Source organism: Mytilus galloprovincialis, chromosome 1 (genome assembly GCF_965363235.1).
Source record: "Mytilus galloprovincialis chromosome 1, xbMytGall1.hap1.1, whole genome shotgun sequence".
NCBI lineage: Eukaryota > Metazoa > Mollusca > Bivalvia > Mytilida > Mytilidae > Mytilus > Mytilus galloprovincialis.
This window is the reverse complement of record NC_134838.1, coordinates 861,767-886,266: the sequence shown is the minus strand read 5'-3', so window position 1 is coordinate 886,266 and position 24,500 is coordinate 861,767. Positions and strand designations below refer to the sequence as shown.

Sequence of the window (24,500 nt, the reverse complement as noted above, 5' to 3'; positions counted from 1 at the left end):
TGATATTTATTTCTAAATCTCAGCAGGTAAATCTGTAATGCTACTCTATAAAACTAGAATTAGATTTTTCAGGCTCATTTCTTTATTAGTTAATACTATTTTATAGTGGTTATCGTATTCATGCAGTCTGCATTATCCAGTTAACTTTATCACTAATATTTTATTTTTTTCCCCGGAAAAATCTTAGAAAAAAATAAATAACATGCAGATTTACCAAAATATTTTTCTGTGTTTATATTGATGTACATGTTTACTGATTATAAATGCTGTTATATGGCAGTTAGTTTTCTTGTTTGAATTGATTTACATTGTCATTTCTAGGCCTTTTATAGCTGACTATGCGGTATGGGCTTTGCACATTTGTTAGGCCGTACACTGACCTATAGTTGTTAATTTCTGTGTCTCATTTGGTCTCTTGTGGAGAGTTGTCTCATTGACATCCTCTTATTTATAAGAATATAAAAATCAATGTCACGTTGCATGTTTAATCTAATTTATTGAAAAAATTATGGGGTATTAAAAATTTCATCGTATTCATTCATGCATTTGATATACTGGTCTCTGCTGTTAACATTCCATTTAAATGAGAACTTGAATCTGCAAGAAGATCCTCTGGTTTACCAGTTTCTATGATCTGCCAATAAGATAATGGGAAAGTAATTGATATATATCGATAATCATTAGATAGTTCTCTGCATATGCATTATTGATCTTAGCAGAAATAAAATATTCAACATGTTAGTAACGGTGAAAAGATTATGCAGTTAAAAGGTACTAGTATATGATCTCTTGACTAAGAGTAAAATACAGGTACTAGTATATGATCTCTTGACTAAGAGTAAAATGCAGGTACTAGTATATGATCTCTTGACTAAGAGTAAAATACAGGTACTAGTATATGATCTCTTGACTAAGAGTAAAATACAGGTACTAGTATATGATCTCTTGACTAAAAGTAAAATACAGGTACTAGTATATGATCTCTTGACTAAGAGTAATCAACTTGCTTAACAATAAGTATGCTTGGTTCAGACATAAACTTTAGGACAAAAGAAATACTTTTAGATGTCTAATTATAAATGTTTATGTAGCAACAATTTAGCAGCGCCTGTATATGGTATAAATATATGGAAATATATTAAGGAGCGTTTTATATCTATAATGATTATCTTGAATGAGAGTTGCAACGTACTAGGAAGCTTTTTATCAAAAGGCTCCTACTGAAAAAGTCCCGACGAATGATTTAGGGTCGGCATCATAATTTTCTAGGCATAATGGAATATCTGTGTAAAAATGTACTACTTATTTGAAGAAACAATCCCGTTCTGTTTTCTTCGTTTGAGATATCACCGAATTAAACTTATTATTGAATGTTTGCTTGTCATTAGCAACATGCCGAATGCCATTAATGGAGCAGGATCTGCTAACCGTTCCATAGCGCCAGAGGACATCCCCGGATTTGGTTGAAAATGGTGTTACTTATTCTTTAATCTTCTGTATAGAAAATTGTAACGTTGATTCTTCTTCTTGACATTTTTTCTTTATTTCTTTTTGCCATAGTATCCTCTGTTTTTCTTCGACATGCGAGTTTTGTTGTGACATTGGTATTCTTTGCTTCTATTCTTAATTGTTCGATCATATGACTATTAACTATATGCAATGAAGAACAAATGAAAAGTATCTCACGTTTCTCTGTAATGAATTTCAAATATCATTGATATATGATCCCTGCCATCACATATATGCTGTCACTATCAACAGATTACTAATGTTGACAAAAATGTCATACCTAAACCAGACAGATTAATATAACTTACATTGCCATTTTCCATTATGATTAAAAGATCAGAATTCATAACTGTCTTCAATCTATGGGCAATTGTTAGTACTGTACAGTTGGAAAATGCTTCTTTGATTGTCTTTTGAATCAGTGAGTCTGTATCAGTGTCAACAGAAGCTGTAGCTTCGTCTAAAATTAGTATCTAAAATGAAAATTACAGGATATATAACAGCAAGGATATATCACATATTTCTGTGACCGTCGACCATACTTTGTTCATATACATCTTTTATTCCGGAATCATTTATAGAACAATTAATCGAAGAGTTCAAATAGTGAAAAATATTCAACTAGTGACCGAACAACACATTAATTCACGATTGCGCGTAGCGCATGAGTTGAATATCAGTGTTGTTGGGTCACGATATTTTATTTCTTTGGTTAGTTACTCTTGTTGTTATATTCGCAAAAGGCTTTTTGTATGCAATTAATGTAATAAGTGTAAGGAACTAGATATTTTTCTACGCATTCACAATTTGTTTTGATTCAACGTCTTGACAACGTCTTTTGTTGTATGACGTCAGAGTAGTGAAAGAAATTTTCGGTTTTTATTTCACTGGGAAATCAATGTAATTCATGGCAACCAATGTAATAATTATTTATAATGTTATGAAAACCTTAAAAAATATCAATCTTTTAACAAATATTTTTGTAAATTGCAGAAAAATGGCAATTTAAATGTTAATTTACACGTTTTAACACACCTAAAAATTACCTTTTTGTACTCTCCATCTCTCCATCCCCAAAATAAGCTCCTTATTATGCCGGAAAGAGATAAACTGGTATTATTTCTATGCAGTATAAAACGGTTTTTATAATTGTTTTTTGGAGCACTGGATCTAACGATTTTATCCAGAGCATTGTTATGTATAAATTATTTTAATATGAAGTCATACACCCTAACGTCTTATTTCACTCACCTTTCGTTTTCTTAAGATCGCTCTAGCAAGGCATATAAGCTGTCTTTCTCCAACAGAAAAATTATCGCCATTCTCTTCTATAAGTAATTGTAATCCTTTATCTAGTTGCAGTATCTGATGAAAAATGTAACTTTAAATAATGCACATTAAATATAAATTAACATGATCTTAGTTCCAAACTAATATTGTGTTAGTCTTACTCGTCATGGCCCGAAATGAAGTGTTTTCTTAACATTATTAAAGTCAGGTTTAAAAAAAAACAGTATAAAAAACTGTTAAAAATTGATATTTAAAAACTCATCAAAGATAAGTGGCTCATAATTTGGTAAACAATTAAATGTTTCTCATCTGCAAAGGACTCATTAGTGGAAGACCAATAAAGAATTTTATCTTATTTTCCGTCATGTATTATTTTGATTTTAACATGGCTTTATTAAATACAAAAAAGTACGTTCTTTTATATAAACAAAAAAGTACGTTCTTTTATATAAAAAAAAAACATTAAAAAAACCAATACCATACACATTTACCTTTTTCTTTATATGAGCTTTCTCTAAACTATTCCACAAATCATCATCTGTGTAATTGTCAAAAGGATCTAGATTATACCTGAAATTAAACAATACTTTATTAGATTAACGTTTTCAAATGATACTATACTTCCATCGCATTGGTGAATATCTAAATTGAAAATAATATTTGAAAAAATTGTAATCGTTTGTGTAGCATTATAAATTCGTGTCTATATAACATCAGTCATTTTTATGAAAAATATGCTTGTATTTCGGACAGCCATGGACCAGTTTTATTTAAACAATTCAAGTTTATGTGTAAAGAATGTATATATGTCTTTGAAGTCCTTTTTAGTATTTATGTATTATAACATGACTTATTTTTTTTTCATAAACGTAGGGAATAACCTTATCTACCTTTAACTAACCACTATCCTTCACAGGAGGTTAAATTTCAATTAAGGCTTCTAGTCAAGTTGTGCCTCGTCAATTTAAAAAATGTTTTTAGATTTTTTTATTTTTTTAGCCCTTCTTTTTGTTTAACCTTGATCCTTAGAATAAAATACTTGGCTGTCAAAAATGGATTCTTTTTCAGAATGAAATGATATGATTGTTAACTTTAAGAAATTGTGAAACAATCTTGTCCCGAAGGCTTTGGTTGGGTTTTTTTTTGTTGTCCTTTTTGGTGTATGGCTCTTCATCCTTTTAATAAGCTTTGAAGGTTTAAAAGAGGGACGAAAGATACCAAAGGGACAGTCTAACTCATCAATCTAAAATAAACTGACAACGCCATGGCTAAAAATGAAAAAGACAAACAGACAAACAATAGTACACATGACACAACATAGAAAACTAAAGAATAAACAACACGAACCCCACCAAAAACTAGGGGTGATCTCAGGTGCTCCTGAAGGATTTTTTTGGCCTCGAGCCTCACTGAAGAGACATTGATTGTCGAAATGCGCATTTGGTGCAGAAAAATTGGTAACGTTTATGTTATTAAAATTTCACAATTATTCAGTTATGAAAAACCGTTTCCCTCGTGTTTGTCGGAGAAAAAGAATGTATGGTAGATATACTGGAAACATCATTCTTCGGAATTTTATCCTCACCTACCTCAAAGTTCCAGAAAACATGACCGGGTCTTGTGGGATAGTTGATAATCTAGATCGTAAAACATTTAACGGAATTAACGATATATTTATACCATCTATGTTGATATGTCCGTTCCTCAATTCCACAAGTCGATATAGCGCAGTTATAAGAGACGATTTACCTACAATAGTGGTACAATATAATGACTTTGGTTTTGAGTTTCCTTATGCATAAAGCAAATCACACACATGATATAAAGAATCCGAGCAAAAAATCATCAGTGACCTGGTGTGTCTTCCGTTTGACTGCAATTTAATCTTTATAAACTTCCAAGATGAAGCGTGGTTAATGTCTAGCAGAGTTCACATTTAACCATTGCTAGGGTGTGACTTGATTATACAGTTAGAGGAGAAATTCTGTGAATGTAACTTTCAAGCGGTGGCATAATCTGTGTCGTACTGACACAAACCTTTATTAATATTGACATGTACGTGTAGTGTTTTGTGTCATGAACTGATTGTCATTTATAAGTTAACTAACGGTTTGTGGTTGTTAAGTTTGATAGATGCTCTTTGTGCTTCTTTGTTAAATATTTAAAATTGAGAATGGAAATGGGGAATGTTTGTTTTGAGATTGTGACACAGTAATGACCGCTGTACCCATATTTTGACAATGTTACCTGTTATGCCTGTTTTGTTTACGCATCGTTGTAAATATAATGGAATTTGATGCGACTGTTATACAAGTGAGAGGTTTAGCGCTATAACACCAGGTTCAATCCATCATTTTCTACATATGAAAATGGCTGTACCAAGTCAAGAATATGAAGAAAAACTGAAATCACAAAAATACTGAACTCCGAGGAAAATTAAATCAGAAAGTCCCTAATCACATGGCAAAATCAAATGACAAAAAACATCAAACGAATTGACAACAACTGTCATATTCCTGAATTGGTTAAAGAAGAAAAGTCTTCCTAGTAAAAAAGATCGGAATTATGGCTTTGGATTTCAAAAACTATAGATCTTGTAGTCTTATATGGAAATAACGGTAGAGGCTTGAAAAATAATAAGATCACATTCTGAAGAAAAGTTAGTTGTTTCTTGTCATGTATTGATAAATACCTGCACCAGTTCGTCCAACAACGCCTACTTTTTGTTGTGGCTGAATATCAAATGAAATGTTTTTCAAAACAGGTGCCAATGATTCTCGATACGTCATTTCTACATCAGAAAACTGTATATCTCCTTTATTTGGCCATTGATCATTTGGTTTACACTGAAATGAGCTTGGTTCAACGTCTATATTCTATAACAAATATATGGAATTAAGTTTGAAATTAAAGTATGTCCTCATTTCAATATTTGTTTCAAATATGTATTTTTATATAATTCCTGTTCATTTATCATTATTGTTTGTTCATAACACAAATGTGAACCTTGGGTTGACATTCTGTCTCTTTGTCTCTCATACTACTCAACTATTTTTATTTCATACTTATTGTCCGGAAAATTTAAGTTTCCTACGTATTTGGTTTAAATTTTAAAACTCATATTTCTGGTTTGCTTGCAGATTTGTAAACATAAATTTTTTATTATTTATATCCAAAGGTAACTAGTTTTACACATGAGATTTACACAAAAACAACTGACAAATGGTTGCAATAGTAAAGGGTGTCACATACATTTATTTTTATAACTATAGTATTACCAGAATCTAAAACACAGAGAATAATATTAGGCAGGCATTACCTGTAAATGGGGACGAAGTCTGTATGAATTATTTTTTGTAACTTAAATATTTGTTAAAAAAAAAAAGAAACGGAAATACCGTAACGTTTCCGATTTCGGTTCTGTTGTCAGTGATTTTAGTTGTGACTTTATTTAAGTTATGACGTCATATGCAATGTAAACATAGAAACGCTATCATTAGGTAACGTTTTTCATAACAAGGAACTATTAAAAATGAAATTGGTATAGCGTTCCTTCCTATTTTATACTAGACTGATACATATATATTTTACTCAAAGTTTCATACAAACGAGACCGGAAAAAGGAAGTACATTGTAGATTCCTGCGCAGATGCGGGAATTCAAAACATGACATCCAAAAAATTGAACGATTTTGAGTTCATTTGTACAATGAAAATTTCGGGAAAATTTTCCCGATTTTTTTTTTTTATTGATTTTTCTACTGTTATTGGGGATAAATATATTAATATGTTTCTCACTTCTACACTCGTAAATTGAAATTTAAGTCGAGTTTACAAATTTCTGTCTAGCATATTCTATAGATTAGTCTAGTCAATACCTTTGCGCATTATTCAATTTTTGTCTGAAATGCAAGCTAAATATTATCCTTTTACTTATTTATTTTGCTTTTGTTTTGTTTTATACATTTCACAGTCTCACAATTTACAATTACTGCCCACATCTTTGTAACTCTAAAACAAAGATTATTGCATGAACACAGACCTTGCTAATTTTTTTTCTCAATAGTATTACAGTATCACAATATAAATAAAGGCAACAGTAGTATACCGCTGTTCAAAACTCATAAATCCATGGACAAAAAACAAAATCGGGGTAACAAACTAAAACTGAGGGAAATGCATTAAGTATTAGAGGAGAATAACGACACAACATTAAAATGTAACACACACAGAAACGGACTAAGCATTAGACAAAATCCTATGAGAATAACAAATACATGAATTTGGTATAGATAAGTACCGTGACACGTCTTATAGTAATGTGAATTCACACTAAAAAATAAGAGAAAACAAACGACACAACGGAAACACAACGTTAAAATGTAACACACACAGAAACGAACTATAATATAACAATGGCCATATTCCTGACTTGGTACAGGACATTTTTAAAGGAAAAAATGGTGGGTTGAACCTGGTTTTGTGGCATGCCAAACCTCCCTTTTATATGGCCATGTGAAATATAACATTAAAATGACAACACAGCATTACAGAACTACAATATAAATAAATAGGAGAACATAATTGACAAAGAAACACACGAATAATAGCTAACAAAAGGCAACAAGTTTAAAATTTAAATACGCCAGAAGTGCATTTTGTCCACACAAGACTTACGAGTGACGCCACGAAAGTTTGAAAGCCGAAACAAGTACAAAGTTGAACAGCATCGAGGACCAAAAGTTCAAAAAAGTTGTGCCAAAAACGGCCAGGGTTTTTTGTTGGGTACCAGAACATCGCTATTATTTAGAATAATTTATACTTTTGCAAACAGTAAATTTTATAAAATGACTATACAAAAGATATATGATAAAACTGAAGTATTTACTAATTACAGGAAACAAACCGAAATACACTACATAACCCGGCTAAATGCAGAACATCCGAATAAGTTTAAACTTCAACAGCAAGTGACGTCATATTTTAAATTGTTAAAAATGACAAAAAAATTACGTCACATTTGAATTTGTAAAACAGATCATCAAAAAATGAAAAATGACGTCACATTTGAATGAATAAGATAGAATAAGGATTGATTTAAGATTATATTTGAACTAAATACTGCTATTACATTTAATAACAATGCACATTTTAATACTTAGTAATAGCAAACTAAGGTAGCAATTAACTATATTATATGTCCGGTTTGTTTTGAATCTAACTTCAAACGTAAACCATCGTACAGATTACGTTGAACAAAATGAAATCTAATTAATGAAGGCGGTGATTTATTTTCTTTGCCATAACACATGAATATAATAAAAAAAGACGTGAACACATTTGACAAAATCCGATGAGAATTACAAATATAACATTAAACATTTAAACTAAATACACGAATTTGGGATAGATAAGTACCGTAACACGTCTTATAGTAATGCGAATTCACACTCAGCAAAACAGTCACAATCGGTAATAAGTCACATTTGGTAATTAAAAGATTAGACGACGTAATTACAAACCACAATCAACCATGTGGTAAAAATGTCCTTAGCTAGTTTGGTCAAAGACACATCGTATGGATCCACCAATTCGTGATGGTGTCCATAAAATTTACGGAGTGTCAATTTTAATCTGTCCTGCTCATAACTTTGTTGGAGCAGTTTCTGCGTAAGGAGCACACTCCTGTATATGAAGTCCGTATAGTGTTAACAAGCACGAGAATAACGTATCACTTGTGATATGTAAACACCATACGAAGGGGCAGAGGGTATGTTACTGCTGAGAAATTGATAATTGGGAAGTTGAAATCGTCCGGTTTATCATAGATTTTCGTGTGAAGTCGTCCATCTGCGTCAATATTGAGGAAAATATCAAGGTATGAAGCAGTCTTTCTAGTACCAGTAGTATCCTTAATTTCAAGTTCATCGGGATATATGAGATGTAAGTATTGGCTGAAATATGGGTTATTCAATAATAGAACATCATCAATATATCGGAATGTAAAATTAAAGAATTTCGCAAGGTGCTTTTTCTTTTTGTCTTTTAGAAAGAATGAATTCTGCTTCATACGAGTGCAAAAACAAATCGGCCAGCAGGGGTGCACAATTAGTACCCATTGGAATACCGACTGTCTGTTGATATATAAATCCTCCAAACTCAACAAATATATTGTCGATCAAAAAGTCCAGCATTTTGATAATATCATCTTCAGTATATTTTCTGGAAGATTCAGTGTGATTCTTCAGAAAATATGAATTATTGTAACCCAAAACAAGAAATTTGTATCTACGATTCCCATTTTTATAGAAAAAGCTCTGTTTTATGAGATGGTGAAGTCGATCTTTCAACTGAGCATGGGGAATAGTAGTATATAGCGTAGAAAAATCAAGTGTTTATGTTTCTGCAAAATTGCAAAGATTTTGATCGAAGATTAAGCAGTAGATCTTTCGAATTTTTGAGAATCCACATCAGGTTAACACGACTGGTAAAAGATATCTCATCACAATATTGTTGAAGCCCATCTTTAACTGTAGAAAGAATAGTAGTCAGTACTTTAGAAAGATGCTTAGTCAAACATTTTGAAGATCCAGCTATGTATCGTTCTTTATATGGAGTTTTGTGTAATTTAGGTATCCAGTATAATGAAGGTAAGTTTTCTTCGTTTTCTTTGATGTTGATACCAATAGAAAGAAGGACAGATTTATGATTTTGTAAAATTTCGTCCTTTGTAATTGATGTTAAAGAATATGTAGGGTTACCAGTAGTTTGATTTATTCCAAGCTCTGTTGTGAGACATTGCAAATAATGTTTTTTTTACATATGAAGACAATATTATTGGAGGCTATTATAAAGTTATTATAAGTGATAATTGATATTGTTAACATTTGTTATTTATCAATGTTTTCCTTTTGTATATATATATTATGTTCATGTATGTTTTGTTTTGTACTTTATCTCGTCTATGTTTGAGTGTCCTGTTAATCAATGCAAATGCCAGCTTTTGGTTTCGAAGGTCTATCCAAAGTGTACATCATGTGCTTATGTTTCACTGTATATTCATTATAAGTTTTGATAGTTTTGACTGATCAATGTTTTAACATTAATCTGTAAATTTGTAAACTATAATATTAATCACAACATAATCCTCCCTATAATCATAAAAATGTTTTTTTCCTCAGTAGTATTATACAGTTTTTATTACTGGTTGCTGGAATTGAGCAAAATCCAGGTCCAGATCAGAGTAACAAAAAGAATTTGAAAATAGTACACAATAATGTGTGAAGTTTACTTCCTAAGTTAGATCTCATAAACAATGAACTACATGAGTATGACATTATTTGTATATCAGAATCTCATCTCATCGTCAATTACCGATGACCAAATTAAATTAAATGGGTTTCATAAGCCTATTAGGTTAGATAGAAATAGACATGGTGGAGGTGTGACCATTTATGTGACAACTAGTCTACATTTAATTTTACAGAATGACATATCTGTAAGCAATCTTGAGTTGCTTTGGGTTGAAGTGAGGAATTATAGTAATGAAAAACTTTTAGTTGGTGTTTATATACCGGCCTCCAAACTCAAATTCTCATATATTGGACTTATTTAATGAGTCAGTAGATAAAGCACTTGATTGTTATTTGCCAATTTTTCTTTGTGGTGATTTCAATTGCGATATGATGTCAAACACAAGTAACTCTTTTAAAAAGTTACTTATTCGTTTAAACTTAGAAAATGTTGTTTGGGAGCCTACCAACTTTACAACCCAAACTGGTACTTGTATTGATTTATGTTTGACTAATCGCAAGAACTTAATTAAATTAAACACTGATCTTACACCGATAAGTGAACTCCTGTTCAGTCGAAATTTCATTTAAAACTTTTAAACAACACTCGTTTAAGACAATTTCGTGATTTTAAGCGTGCAGATTATGAAGGTCTTAAAACCCAGTTGAACGAAACTGACTGGGATAATGTTGTTTTTAATTCAAATAATATAAATGATGTTTATATGAACTTTATCAGAACATTCGAAAGTATAGTAAATAGATATATACCTACTAAAACTATTACAGTAAGACCAAATGATAAACCTTTTACGAACAACTTAATAAGAAACAAGATAAGTAATAGAATTCACCACAAAGCGAAAACTTCAAATAATCCAGATCACTGGAAAACATTTAGAGAAATTCGTAATGAAATTATCTGCTTAGTTAGAAAGGCAAAAGAAGATTATAAGTGCAAACTGACATCTCAACTTATTGACAAAAATATTCCTCCTGATAAATGGTGGCGCATTGCCAAGTCTGTATCAAATTGTACTAAAAATAGAGATTCCCCCCCTTTTTTGGAACATGATGGCCAAATTTTTATTCATCCATTGGACAAATCAGAGATCCTGAACAATCATTTTGCTAATATAGCTAATATTGATACAGAACCAGAAATTCCTGATAACAATGAGCCTCCTCCATGTCATTTAGATAAATTTGTCGTCACTGAGAAAGAAATTTTAGATCAGTTAAAAATCTTGAATTGAAAATTACACATGTTAATCCTATTTTTAAAGGAAAAGGTAGTCCACATTCAGCTCTAAACTATCGTCCAATATCTGTTACTAGTATTGTTTGTAAGATTATGGAAAAAGTTCTATTTAAACATTTGTATAATTATATGAGAAGTAATAACCTTTTGTCAAAGTTTCAATCTGGATTCCAGCCAGGTGACTCTACAGTTAATCAGTTAATTGAAATATATCATAAAATTATTAGTAATATGGATAGTGGGAGGTATGTAAGGTTTGTATTTTGTGATGTATATAGAGCTTTTGATAAAGTTTGGCATAAAGGACTTTTACTTAAACTGAAACAATCTGCCATAAATTATCAGCTCTTATCTTGGATAGAAAGTTATCTTTCAGATCGTCAACAAAAGTTCGTTTCAGAAGGTTTTTCGTCAACTCTAAGAAGTATACATGCAGGTGTCCCCCAGGGATCAGTTTTAGGACCCTTTCTGTTTCTTATTTATATAAATGATATAGTAAATGACATTTCTAATGATATTAGACTGTTTGCAGATGACACCTCTTTATTTGTTATAGTAGATGATGATCCTGCTGTAGCAGCTGCTTCTTATACTGATGACTTGGATGTTATCTCAAATTGGGCAAAATCATGGGCTGTTCAATTTAACTCTAAGAAAACTAAAAATATTGTATTTACTAGAAGGGAAAGGGAGCACCCAGCTGTATTTTTTTTGATAAATGGGGAAGACGTTGAGAAAATAAATCTTCACTGTCATCTTGGGATAACGTTTCAGTCATCAGCTTCATGGAACTCACATATTGATATTATTTATAATAAAGCTTGCTCTCGTCTAGGTGTGCTTCGTCAAGTTAAACATTTATTAGATAGGAGTTCACTTATACGTATTTATTATGCTTTTATTAGACATATATTAGAGTATGGTGATGTTGTATGGGGCAATTGCTCCCAGCACGAGTCTGAGCTTCTTGAAAATATTCAGATAGAAGCCGCTAGAATTATTACAGGTTTACGACGTAATTCCTGCAGACAAAAACTTTATATTGAATTAGGTTTAGAAACTCTGGAGAATAGACGTAATAAACATAAGCTTATACTATTCTATGAAATATAAAATGGGATGACACCTTCATACTTATATGAGTTAGTCCAGCCATATCTTCCCAGACAAACTCCTTATACTTTGAGGAATGAAAATAACACTTTTCATCCGCCTCTTGCTAGAACTAGCTCTTATTTAATAGTTTCATTTCTTCCACTATAAGACTTTGGAATAGTCTTCCTTTGAGTTTACAAAAATCCCAAAGTTTGGGTATATTTAGAAGTGGACTGGAAAAGTTTTATAGGACTGATGATATATTTAAACCTTTCAACTATGGGATAAGGAAACTTAATATAAGTCATTGTCAACTCAGAAATAATGCTAGCAACCTAAAATCTCATCTGTTTAATCAGTTCTTATCCGAGAACACGTTTTTCCAAACTGTAATCACCCTGTTGAGGATAACAAACATTTCTTTTTCATTTGCCCTAAGTACAATGATGTAAGACAGATCCTTCTTGATTCCATTAACTCCATTGCTGATAATGTTGATAAAAATATTGAATTATTACTTTTTGGAAACAGATTATTTTCATATGATATGAATATTGCTATTTTTAAATCTGTTCATACATATATCAGTGACACTCAACGTTTTGTTTGAAACTTACTTACTTTTTGTTTCATTTAGTTTTATTTTTAATTTTTTTCTCCTCCACTTAAACATTAATTCATTTTATCCACTAAACAAGCTTAGTGTCTCTTTCAAGCCATATATATATATATATTTCTAATGATTTATAAAGGATATTTGCAGGTTCTTGAATACATGATGAGTAATTGCCAATATACTTAAATATACTTTGCATTTAGTAAGTAACACTGTAAACATATATTTGCTCGTGTATGCTCATAAATAGCATGCATATTCCACTATATTGCATTTTTTTTAAATACAGTTGTTATAACTGAATTATACCTTGAACATGTAATATGGAGAGAGCTTTTATAGGTTGTGTCTGTTGCTCAATCCTTTTCATATCTTATTGAATAAAATATGTTTAAATAAAAAAAGTCCTCATTTCAAGAACTATTCAAAAGTTTATTAATTTGACTAAAATATAAGGAATTCTACATCAAAAGTATTTAAAAAAAAATATTTTGCTGCATATCAGGATTTACCTTCATAGTAAAAAATATGAAAATTTGAACATGTACTTGTATTAAGGATCAATATGTTAAGAAAAAAGTTTCATCCATTCCTTTGTACCACTGATGTGTAATAGAATTGTTATAAACTGCGTTACAAAATAACTAAACGATGTTTCTTTTCGGTCCGTTGGATGATATAGTCGCGTGTTTGATTATGACAATATTTATAGAATTCCCTTTTTAAGAATCAACATTCGAGTTCGGTATTTTTATCTATACATTTTTAACCATTGACTTTTTAAGAGTTCAGCTCTTCGGACGCATGAAAGTTATAAAGTGTTTTATTCGTTTTTTTTTATTATTATAGTTTGAATTTAAATTAATTCTACAAACCTCAATATAATGATTTAACCTTTCAACTGAGGTAAATTTTGCTTCCACTTCATTCATCATTCGAACCGTTTCACGCATGAGACCTACAACCTGTGAAATGATACTGACAATTATGTTCTGACAATTGTAAGAAGAAACTAAGACTTTCCAATGCATTAAACATCAATGCAAACCAAATACACGTAAAATTAGTGAAAACAAATAAGCCATTGTCTCTAAAGCAAAGTAACGTACAACAACTTCAAACATTGCTACAATCCCTAGTTCATAAATACAGGAACTCATGAAATATTTCGTTTGCATTATAATCCTCCGTGATAATCTAATTAACGAAAACAAAATGAAATTTACTTCTTATTTTTTTTCAAAATTATCCGATATGAATAAAATGAGTGCCAATATGACAATTCTCTATGAAAAATTTAAATACGATTCGGAAGTAGTTGTTTCGCTCGTTCACTAACATTCAATAATCCCAATATTGCAAATACAATTACCCGAAGCTTGTCTTTAAGTTTCGTGGATAAGCCTATATAGTAACGTCAGCCTATGGAGCATATATCTTCCAGTTTATACGATGGCACAGAGCTTGTATTTCTTATCATTTATTTATTATTTTTAGTAGAAGGGTTGAGAGTAATATCATAGTAGATACTGGAAGTGTGAACAATATTTTATCACAACAACCATGTCTTCTGATATATTATTGAATAAAATACCTTTAGACACAAAGTCAGGGCAAGAGCTGCTAAAGCTGGATTAACTGATCCTTTGGTACTGACGAGTACAGCTGCAGTTACTACTACTATAATAGATGTTATTAAATCTAACCACAAACCTATACATCTCATACATGTATCATAAAGTAAAGTGGTTGTTGTGGTCACATCAATCAGCTTCTCCGACCTAAAATAAACCAGTACATCTCATACATGTATCATTAAGTAAAGTGGTCGTAGTGGTCACACCAATCAGCTTTTCTGACCTTAAATAAACATGTACATCTCATACATGTATTATAAAGTAAATTAGCCGAAGAAGTCATATCAATCAGTTTCTCTGACTATCTGACTAAAGTAAAGTTAATTGTTTGGATAGTTCTTAGAATAAGATTATGAGCAAGAAATTAAAAATACCATGTTAAATATTTTTTCATCTGCGCTTTAAGTTATTCTTTTTCAGTGTCTTAATGTAAGGTGATTTGTTTTATCATTTGTCAAATCACGAAGAAAATACTAGACAAAGGCTAGAGATGTATAGGCATAAGTAATTTAAAGGTTGAGTACAGTTACATGACTATATACTTGCTTTTCGGTAAAGCTATTCCTCTCTTGATATGCCTCTATTGTAGATAATCCCTGAGTTGTAGTGTTAAGATGGGCGAATAATGGTGAGTTTGCAACATTTGATAATCTTTTCATTTGTCTAGTTGATGCATTAAAAATGTTTTTCAAAACAGCAAAGGCGATGAGAACTGGAACAACTCCTATAAGTATCCATGGTATTACTACTGCAGCTGATACTAAGGAGATAAGCACAGTGCTCAATATTTGTAGTATACCATCAATCCTTTGTGGCAGGAAAACGTCAACTACAATCAAAGAATATATAATAGGATAACAGAAATACAATCGGATATTAAACGGGTCCATTTAAAAAAAAACTGCGATCAAAAAAGTTGTACAAACAAACAGAAACAACAACGAACAGCACGTGACATTGTCAATCATGAATATACATTGTAAAAGACCAAAGATATAAACCGCATACGGCGACTCCAGAAACAGGATGACAGCTTACAATGAAATAAATGTATTTCGGAAGAAGATCTTGTTGGGTCAGGTGAGGTAAAAATGAGTCAGACCTCTTTTTGGCCCTTTAATAAATAAGATAAAGTTTAATTCTTGACATATGTTTTCATAATTTATTTTACATGACAATAAGTTTTATTTATCTAGTTGTTGCATTTTTGCAATGTTTATAGAAATCTGCTGCAGTGTAAATGTTTTTTTTTTATTTAATCGTTGCTATGGTTGCTATGGTTTCGTCCACGAGGGTATCACCAGCCCAGTAGTCAGCACTTCGGTGTTGACATGAATATCAACTATATGGTCATTGTTATAAATTTCCTGTTACAAAACTTGAATTTTTCGAATAACTAAGGATGTTCTTGTCCCATGAATAGATTATCTTAGCCGTTTTTGGTATACCTTTTTGGAATTTGGGTCCTCAATGCTCTTCAACTTTGTACTTGTTTTGCTTTATAACTGTTTTGATCTGAGCGTCACTGATGAGTCTTATGTAGAGTAAACGCGCGTCTGGCGTATTAAATTATTTCCTAGTACCTTTGATAACTATGTACACCACAGGGTCGATGCCACTGCTGGTGGATGTTTCGTCCCCGAGGGTACATCACCAGCCCAGTAGTCAGCACTTCGGTGTTGACATGAATATCAATTATATGGTCATCTTTATAAATTTCCTGTTACAAAACTTTGAATTTTTCGAAAAAGTAAGAATGTTCTTATCCCAGTTATAAATTATCGTAGGCGTATTTGGTATTTAACTTTTTGGAATTTTGGGTCCTCAATGCTCTTCAACTGTGTACTTATTTGGTTTTATAACTATTTTGATCTGAGCGTCACTGATGAGTCTTATGTAGACGAAACGCGTGTCTGGCGTATTAAATAATAACTGTTTGCATACTTAGGCCATATCTTGCAACCAATCTATTATCAAATTACTTTACCTTCATCCGCATCTTTAGAAAATCTATTGAGTATTCTACCAGTAGGGTTAGCATCAAAGAAATGCATCGGAGCTAATAAAACTGCCCGTAGTGCCCTCTTGTGAAGTTGGACGGATGCTTGTATTGTCACCTATTTAAAAATTGCAATTCAGCAAAAAAAATAAATGCAAAATATACTACATTAACATGAAGCTCGTTCGGGTTTTTATCATTTCATGAAGCTAATATATTAAATCACCGTCTGTTTATTTATTACAACTAAATTTACTTCGAATATTGGTTTTTGATTGGGATAGTGGTGTTCTACTGCAGCCTTTATTTAGCTGTAGTTTTCTATGTTGTGTTTGTTCGACTTTTGAATGTTTCTTTTGTATCTTCCGTATCTTTTTCAATACACATAACGAATCTCCTTTTGTAAAAAGTTATATAATTTTATTTTAAGCGGACATGTCTTTAGAATAAAGTGTAAGTATATTTGGACATTGTCTTGTTTTTGTCCTTCAAGGACTCTGACAGACTAGTTTTGTTTATGTTTAGTATATGTACTACTTGTCGACAGAACAGGTACTGTAGATCTTGTACGATTAGACAGAACAGGTACTGTAGATCTTGTAAGATTAGACAGAACAGGTACTGTAGATCTTGTAAGATTAGACAGAACAGGTACTGTAGATCTTGTACGATTAGACAGAACAGGTACTGTAGATCTTGTAAGATTAGACAGAACAGGTACTGTAGATCTTGTAAGATTAGACAGAACAGGTACTGTAGATCTTGTAAGATTAGACAGAACAGGTACTGTAGATCTTGTAAGATTAAGCTTTATATACTGTTCTTATACAACTCCATTAAAATTATTCGTTGTTTAGTTTGTTGTCTCATTTACATTCGTTGGATTTTTAAAAGCGTCTTCCGTTTTGAATTTTCCTTTGAGTTCGATATTTTTGCTCCTTTACTTTTTACATACTATTCTGTTGGAAGGTGTTTCATGTTAACAGTACTCAAATAGAACCTCAGGGAGATCATTAGTATATATTTTTTTTAAATTGAATTTTCTTATACTTTGCCACAATGAAGATTTTAATATTAATATGTTTGTTTCAAAAATATAATAAAAAGTATAGATCACCGGGCTATTTTCTAAGCTATAAGTCCTTCAAAATTGCCGAAATTTGGTTAGATTTTTCATGAAAAAAACATATTTGTGTACATAAAAGTTTTTCTTTGAGATAGAATTTTGCAATAAATTGTGAAAATAAAGGTTTTATAATATGTTTTAAGAAAATGAAAATAAAAAAAATTGTGTCACCGAACTTGTTTTCTTGCTACAAGTAAAAATAAAAAAATCCCTATCAGTCCAGCATAAATGCTTAATGAAAGAGTTATCTACCCTTGAATGGCTGATTTGAAAAAAAAAATGATTGTAAAAACTCAAAATTTTATATTTTTTGTTTAAATATCTTTTATAATGCAATAAATCACCAAGTTTTTATTATATAAACAAACAAACTAACAACAAAATTGCAAATCTGTATCCAAATTTTGAGATTTGGGCAAATAACTAGACCGATTTTGTACTGCGATTGTACAATCCAAGATGGCGGTGTACCATGAATCTACTTTAAGTACGAGTCAAAATTTAAACCTGATAGAAGCAATGTATAATAAAATAATCATACCGCAGCACCAATAAACCCTCGAATAATAGTCAAAAATATGATGCCACCAATTGTGCAGACATAAACTAGAAAATAGACATCACTTTGTCTTGTACTGTCTGATGATCTGGTGGTGGAATTGTATGTAACAGGTGTTGTCACTAGTAATATTTTAATTGTTGTTAAGTTTCTAGATTCCAGCAGAGTTTCCTGTGTGGTATAATATTGGAAATGATCATTATCGTAAAAAATAGTACAGCATTAAGCAGATGTAAAACCAAAATCTATTCTGCAATTGGGCCCTCTTTAACTTAAGAAGTTAGGGTCCTATTTATATTATCATATTGTTTCATGCTGGACAATATTCTCACAGCCATAAATGATTTATGTTTTAGAATTCATTATTGCTTATTTGTATGATTATCTAGTGTAATCAGTTTCAGCAGTTTTATAGTAATGTATTTAGGTATTGTAAACTGTAGGGTTAACGGTAACTGTCGTAAGCATGTTTCACTGCAAAATGAATATCTACAATATATTTACTCAATAATGTTCTGAATAAGTGTGTTGTTCAACAAAAGTACATTCTATCAAAAAAAAACCGCTGTAGGGTGACATATTTGTGCTTTAAACTGCTTCATTTGGACTCTGTCTCATAAGTTATCATACCACATCTCCTTTGTCTATCATATTCATACAAAATGCTTGTTTTTTCCTTGAACATATTTTTGGCCAAGTAAACAATATGCATTGTATCATACATGTCGATAGAAATTACAGGTCACGTTTAATTACTTTTAGTCAACAGTTATCCGAGTATAATACGAGATTGTTTTTTTATGAGACAAAGTTCAGTCTTAGGAAAAGATGAAACCAACCCAAAGCCGTTTGATGTACCGTCAGTATAACAAAAAATCGTCTCCATACCTTAGATAAGGAATTTATCCATATGCTTAGCCACCAGTCGCTAAAAACTACAGACCCCGTAGATGCCGCAAACAAAATTATTACAACAATGGAGATGAGTACACCCCCAGCAGCCGAAATGTAACCTGTGTACGTGCTAAATTTGACAGTTCCCTTTTCCAAGTCCTCTTTCTCTGTAAGCTTTCCTGTAAACGTCAAAACTAAATGATAACAATATCGTTATATACATATTCAAAACAAAATCTTTATAAATTTATATTTTTGTCCATTTTCAACACGGTGTCATGAGCTGAGCAGTCAAAACTTTAGTCCTGACATGATTTATTACAAGTATGTCAGTAACTTCTAGTAGTCTTTTGTTAATTTATGCGGTATTTTTTGCTTAGTTTCTTTCTTACTTATTCTGACAAAAGACTCGGACTTCTTTTGAGCTGAGTCTTACTGTTTGTATTGGTGTGTGCTTGTGTATTCTAAATTGTCTAGAGGTATAGGGGATAGTTGAGATCTCACAAATAAAGTTTAGGATGGAAATAAGGAATGTGTCAAAGAGACAACAACCCCACCATAGAACAGACAACAGCAGAAGGTCACCAACATGCAGCGAGAAATTCCTGCATGCAAATTTATTTCGAAAAATTGTTAATTATGTGGCTTTCTTGTCTGCTTCAGACACGAGGAGGACTATGTAAATACCACAGCTCCTTGAGTACCGTCCCTTGGTGTCTGTTGCAGTAGGGAAACCTACACTATTCTCAATACCTGTTACTGCAGCATATTTTATTTGCTTTGAATATACATGAACTTTTTACGTTTGTGTTTGTTTTTTCTGCATCAAATACGAGGAAGATTGTTAGAGCTTTTAAGATCACAATTCTAGAGCATCGTCCTTTTGTGTCTGTTGCAGCTAAACAATCATTTATATTTATATCTTTATCAGCAAATATTATAAAATCTAGTGACGAAAAAAAAAAAAAAAAAAAAAAAAATAAGTTATATATAAATAGAATGAAATTCAAAACAGTGTGGCTGTGGCCATTGATTGACACATTAAATTCATCCATTGACTGGGACAATTTAGGTGAACGTTTGTATGTAACGACCACTGCTCACTATGTACTTTTTAAAAACACTTAAACTATGGGGTCACCAAAGGTTCTCAACACCTTAATAAAGTAATTCGAAAAATTAATCAGAAATAACATGATGTTTTGATTTATATCAATTATATAAATCAAAACATAAAGGTTATTCCTGATTAATTTTTCGAATTATTTTATAATTAAAGGCGTTAAGAAACCTTTGGTGACCCCACAGTTTAAATGTCTATCGTAGGTACGTCGTGAACATTGGTCGTTACAGACAAACGTTCACGTAAATTGTCCCAGTCAATGGATGAATTTAATGTGTCAATCAATGGCCACAGCCACACTGTTTTGAATTTCATTCTATACTAAATAAATAAATGATTTGGAAAATACGTTGAAGGTATAAAAAGTCAAGAGAATTCTGAATGCAATTAGGTTCTATCCGGGCACTCTGGTTCTAAACCTTGGTTCATCTGGGTTTTTTGGTTCTGAACCTTGGTTCTTTGGTTCGAAACCATGGTAACTGGTTCAACATCCGGGTTGTTTGGTTATAGCAACCCAACTTCTTGGTTCCATCTGGGTTCTATTCTAGATCATTCTAATGTTCCCGTTGAACTTGGACAAGATAACCGAAAGTATCCGAATAAAAAGATAAAGTAGGTCAAAGACGCTAAAATTGTTTTATAACATTAAACATTTCAGTATCGGCGGTAAAGGAAGCTGTAAGGTATTTATCTTCTCTTTTTAATTATTTTCATTAGGAAACTAGATAAAAATAATTAAAGCATCGTATAGATTTTAAAAATAAACCGAAATATACAGTATATAGAACATCCTTTTATTTAATTCAATCGTTCTGTTTTCATTTATTTTTCATTACTCACCCCTTATTTCCGTTAATATTTCTAGAAGTTTTAAAACGACATGTCGTTCAATTGGCCGACGATATGTGGATCTAGCCACTTGACCAGTTAACGACTTTCATATATATTTGAATGATTGCATATATATTTTCAAGTTCGACTGAATTTTATTTAATTGGCTTTGTAATAATGCCAGATTTGATAGAAATACATGTGAAGTATATGTAACAATTCGTTTTGTTCAAAACAAAATGTTGAAAGACATATAAAAAGAATTGTTAATAGTTATTATCGTTAATTTTATAACTACCACTGGGCCGATGCCTCTGCTGGTGGACTGTTAGTCCCCGAGGGTATCACCAGCCCAGTAGCCAGTACTTCGGTACTGGCATGAAAATACGGATTTTTTTGTGTTATTAAAATTTGCTGTTACAAAATGTTAGAAATTATTATAAATTAAGGAATGTATCTCCCTCATGCAAAGCTCTGATTCCTTTCACAGATTTGGCTATACTTTTTGGAACTTTTGGATTATAGCTCTTCATCTTTTATATAAGCTTTGGATTTCAAATATTGTGGCCACGAGCATCACTGAAGAGACATGTATTGTCGAAATGCGCATCTGGTATAGGAAAATTGGTACTGTTAATGTTATTTTAAAAGTTTGTAAGCTTTAAAATTAGTTGAAAAATAAGCTATAAAAATAATAATGTACAATAAATTTGTCAAATTTGAGACTCCTTGTGAAGGAGATTCATATAATCAATCGGCCCCCCCCCCCCCCAAAAAAAAAAGAAATCAAAATTAAGATTAAATATTTTTATAATAAAATTGTGTGCATGTGTGTGTGTTAATGACAGTGCTAGTGGGATGAGTATTACCAGCACAATAGTCAGAACTTCTGTGTTGGTACCATAGTGAAGAAGCATAAGGTGTTACCCTAGTCCGTCCTTCCCGAACATCCCAAAAAATGAGTCCCGTTCTCCTAACTTTACTTCAACCAATATTGGGAAATACTGCAAAACTAATACACAATATAAAAAAGAAAATGTGGCATGAGTGTCAATGAGAACTCTCCACAAGAGACCAAATGACTAAAAAAATAACAACTATAGGTCACCATACGGCCTTCAACAATGAGCAAAGTCCGTACACAATAGTCAGCTATAAAAGGCTACGAAATGACAATGTAAAACAATTCAAACGAGAGAACTAACGGCCTAATTTATGTAAAAAAAAAAAAAAATATGTAACACATAAACAAACGACAATCACTGAATTACAGGCTCCTGACTTTGGACAGGCAAATACATACATAATAAGGCGGGGTTAAATTTGTTAACGGGATCCCCACCTTTTACCTAATATAGCTTGAGTGCCAATGAGAAATCTCCACAAGAGATCAGATGACACAGGAATTAACAACTATAGGTCCCAATACGGTCTTCAACAATGAGCAAAGGTCATACCTCATAGTCACCTATAGAAGGCACCGAAATGACAATGTAAAACAATCCAAACGAGAATAGAAACGGACTAATTTATGAACGAAAAACAAATATGTAACACATAAACAAACTACAAACACTGAATTACAGGTTCCTGACATGCGACAAGCACATACATACCGAATAAGGCGGGATCCCCACAACCCCCTAACCTGGGACAATGCTTAGTACCACACAACACAAAATAATTTTTTTTAAATTTGGTAGCGTCACTTTTACCGTTTATGAGAATTCGTGTCCCTATAAAAACACAGAAAATGCTGAATTTTTCGTTTCCGTTCTCTTAAATAAGTGTTACTCAATCAAAAGTTAAAAATCTTACACGCAATGCTTATTACCCTATAACACAGATCTATGAAGTTCAATATTGGGTGGCATCACTTTTACTGCTCATGAGTCATTATATGTAAGAAGATGTGGTATGAGTACCAATGATACAAATGTCAACATAGAGCCTTAAGATAGGAAAATGTTAAATATGTTGTTACCGTTCTTCAACTTCAGTTTGCCTTAACCAAATATTTTGAATCTTATTCATAATGCTTATAGTCACTAAACGGTCAAAATAACGTAAATCCTGCATCTATATGTGGAAGTTTACTGGTGTTTTTTCACAAGCAGGGGCATCTTTGGCTCATTGACATATTTTACATTTATTTAAGTAAACAGCTTATTTACGTCCATTAAATGCTACTTCTAGAATTAACATGTATATTTTTTTCAGGATCTCGGTGCAATTTGGTTACAGATAACGATATTTCAAGTTACATGTGACCAGCATAACAAAGTGTTTCACTAGATTGGGCTCTCCGTCTAAGTGTACTTTAAAGGTTCTTTGCATTGAATTCTGTTTATTGATATGCGTATACCTTCTGTGTGAATTTTTGAGATGCAAAAACAGACTATCTATATCTGCATGTCCATGAAATGAAATGAAATCTAAGGTAAAATGATTAAAAAATTTTGCATTACCTATCACAACTGTACTAAAGCAGTAAATTTTCTCTCTAAAGGGGTCTTGGGGTTCTGATCTCGGATCCCGCTTACTGTTTTTGTCAGATTCCCGTATCCCGCTTACACTATGTACGTAAGCAATTCTCATTTTTTTGTAAATTCCCGTGTCCTGCTAGACTTCAATTCCCGTTTTCACGGCACAATAATTTGACTTTCACGTGTAACGCTTACAAAAAGTCAGCAACCCCGCGTCACGCTTAGATCCCAATGAGACCCACTCAAATTTTTCACGGAAATTAAAGGATTTAGTTTTCATTTGAACCTAACATTCTTAAAAATTGAGAATGAAAATGTGGAATGTGTAAAAGAGACAGTAAAATGACAAAAGAGCAGAAAGCAGTCGAAGGCCCCAATGGGTCTTCGACAAAGCGTGAAAATCCCTCGACCGGAGGCGGGCTTCAGATGGCCTATAAACAAAGTGTGTACTAGTTCAAACTCCAAAACATAAAACTGAACTTACAATTAAAAACATACAAGATCAACAAACAACAGAGACTCCTGACTTGTCGTCAAAGTAATCATACTAAGAGACACACCCCGTATGCAGAGGTCAAGAGTCAAAAAGTCATAGTCTGGTCAAGAGTTCCTTATAAAAAAAAAACCACAAAGCAGATTTTGAGGAAAGGGTAGTCGTGCTACACAAAACTAACAAATATATCTTTATATCTAAAATAGATATAATAAGATGTGGTATGAGTGCCAATCAGACAATTTCTTCATTTAATTCAAACAAAATATACACGGGGGGGTCTCAACATG

At 31.9% G+C, this 24,500-nt stretch overlaps 1 protein-coding gene across 4 annotated transcripts in view; it reads right to left on the bottom strand.

Moving 5' to 3' along the window:
- Window positions 1–471: 471 nt before the first annotated feature.
- Window positions 472–24,500, bottom strand: part of LOC143062770 (ATP-binding cassette sub-family C member 5-like) — a 93,130-nt gene continuing 69,101 nt past the window's right edge. For all 4 annotated transcript variants that reach the window (XM_076234559.1, XM_076234551.1, XM_076234574.1 and 1 more), the window contains 12 exons: window positions 19,272–19,456; window positions 18,366–18,554; window positions 16,687–16,816; window positions 15,246–15,528; window positions 14,657–14,843; window positions 13,938–14,027; window positions 5,492–5,675; window positions 4,389–4,548; window positions 3,291–3,369; window positions 2,761–2,874; window positions 1,818–1,982; window positions 472–634 (listed from right to left, as the gene is read on the bottom strand). In XM_076234559.1, coding sequence (XP_076090674.1) covers window positions 539–634; window positions 1,818–1,982; window positions 2,761–2,874; window positions 3,291–3,369; window positions 4,389–4,548; window positions 5,492–5,675; window positions 13,938–14,027; window positions 14,657–14,843; window positions 15,246–15,528; window positions 16,687–16,816; window positions 18,366–18,554; window positions 19,272–19,456 — 1,862 coding nt within the window. In that variant the 3' untranslated portion in view covers window positions 472–538. The remainder of the gene's footprint in view (window positions 635–1,817; window positions 1,983–2,760; window positions 2,875–3,290; window positions 3,370–4,388; window positions 4,549–5,491; window positions 5,676–13,937; window positions 14,028–14,656; window positions 14,844–15,245; window positions 15,529–16,686; window positions 16,817–18,365; window positions 18,555–19,271; window positions 19,457–24,500) is intronic.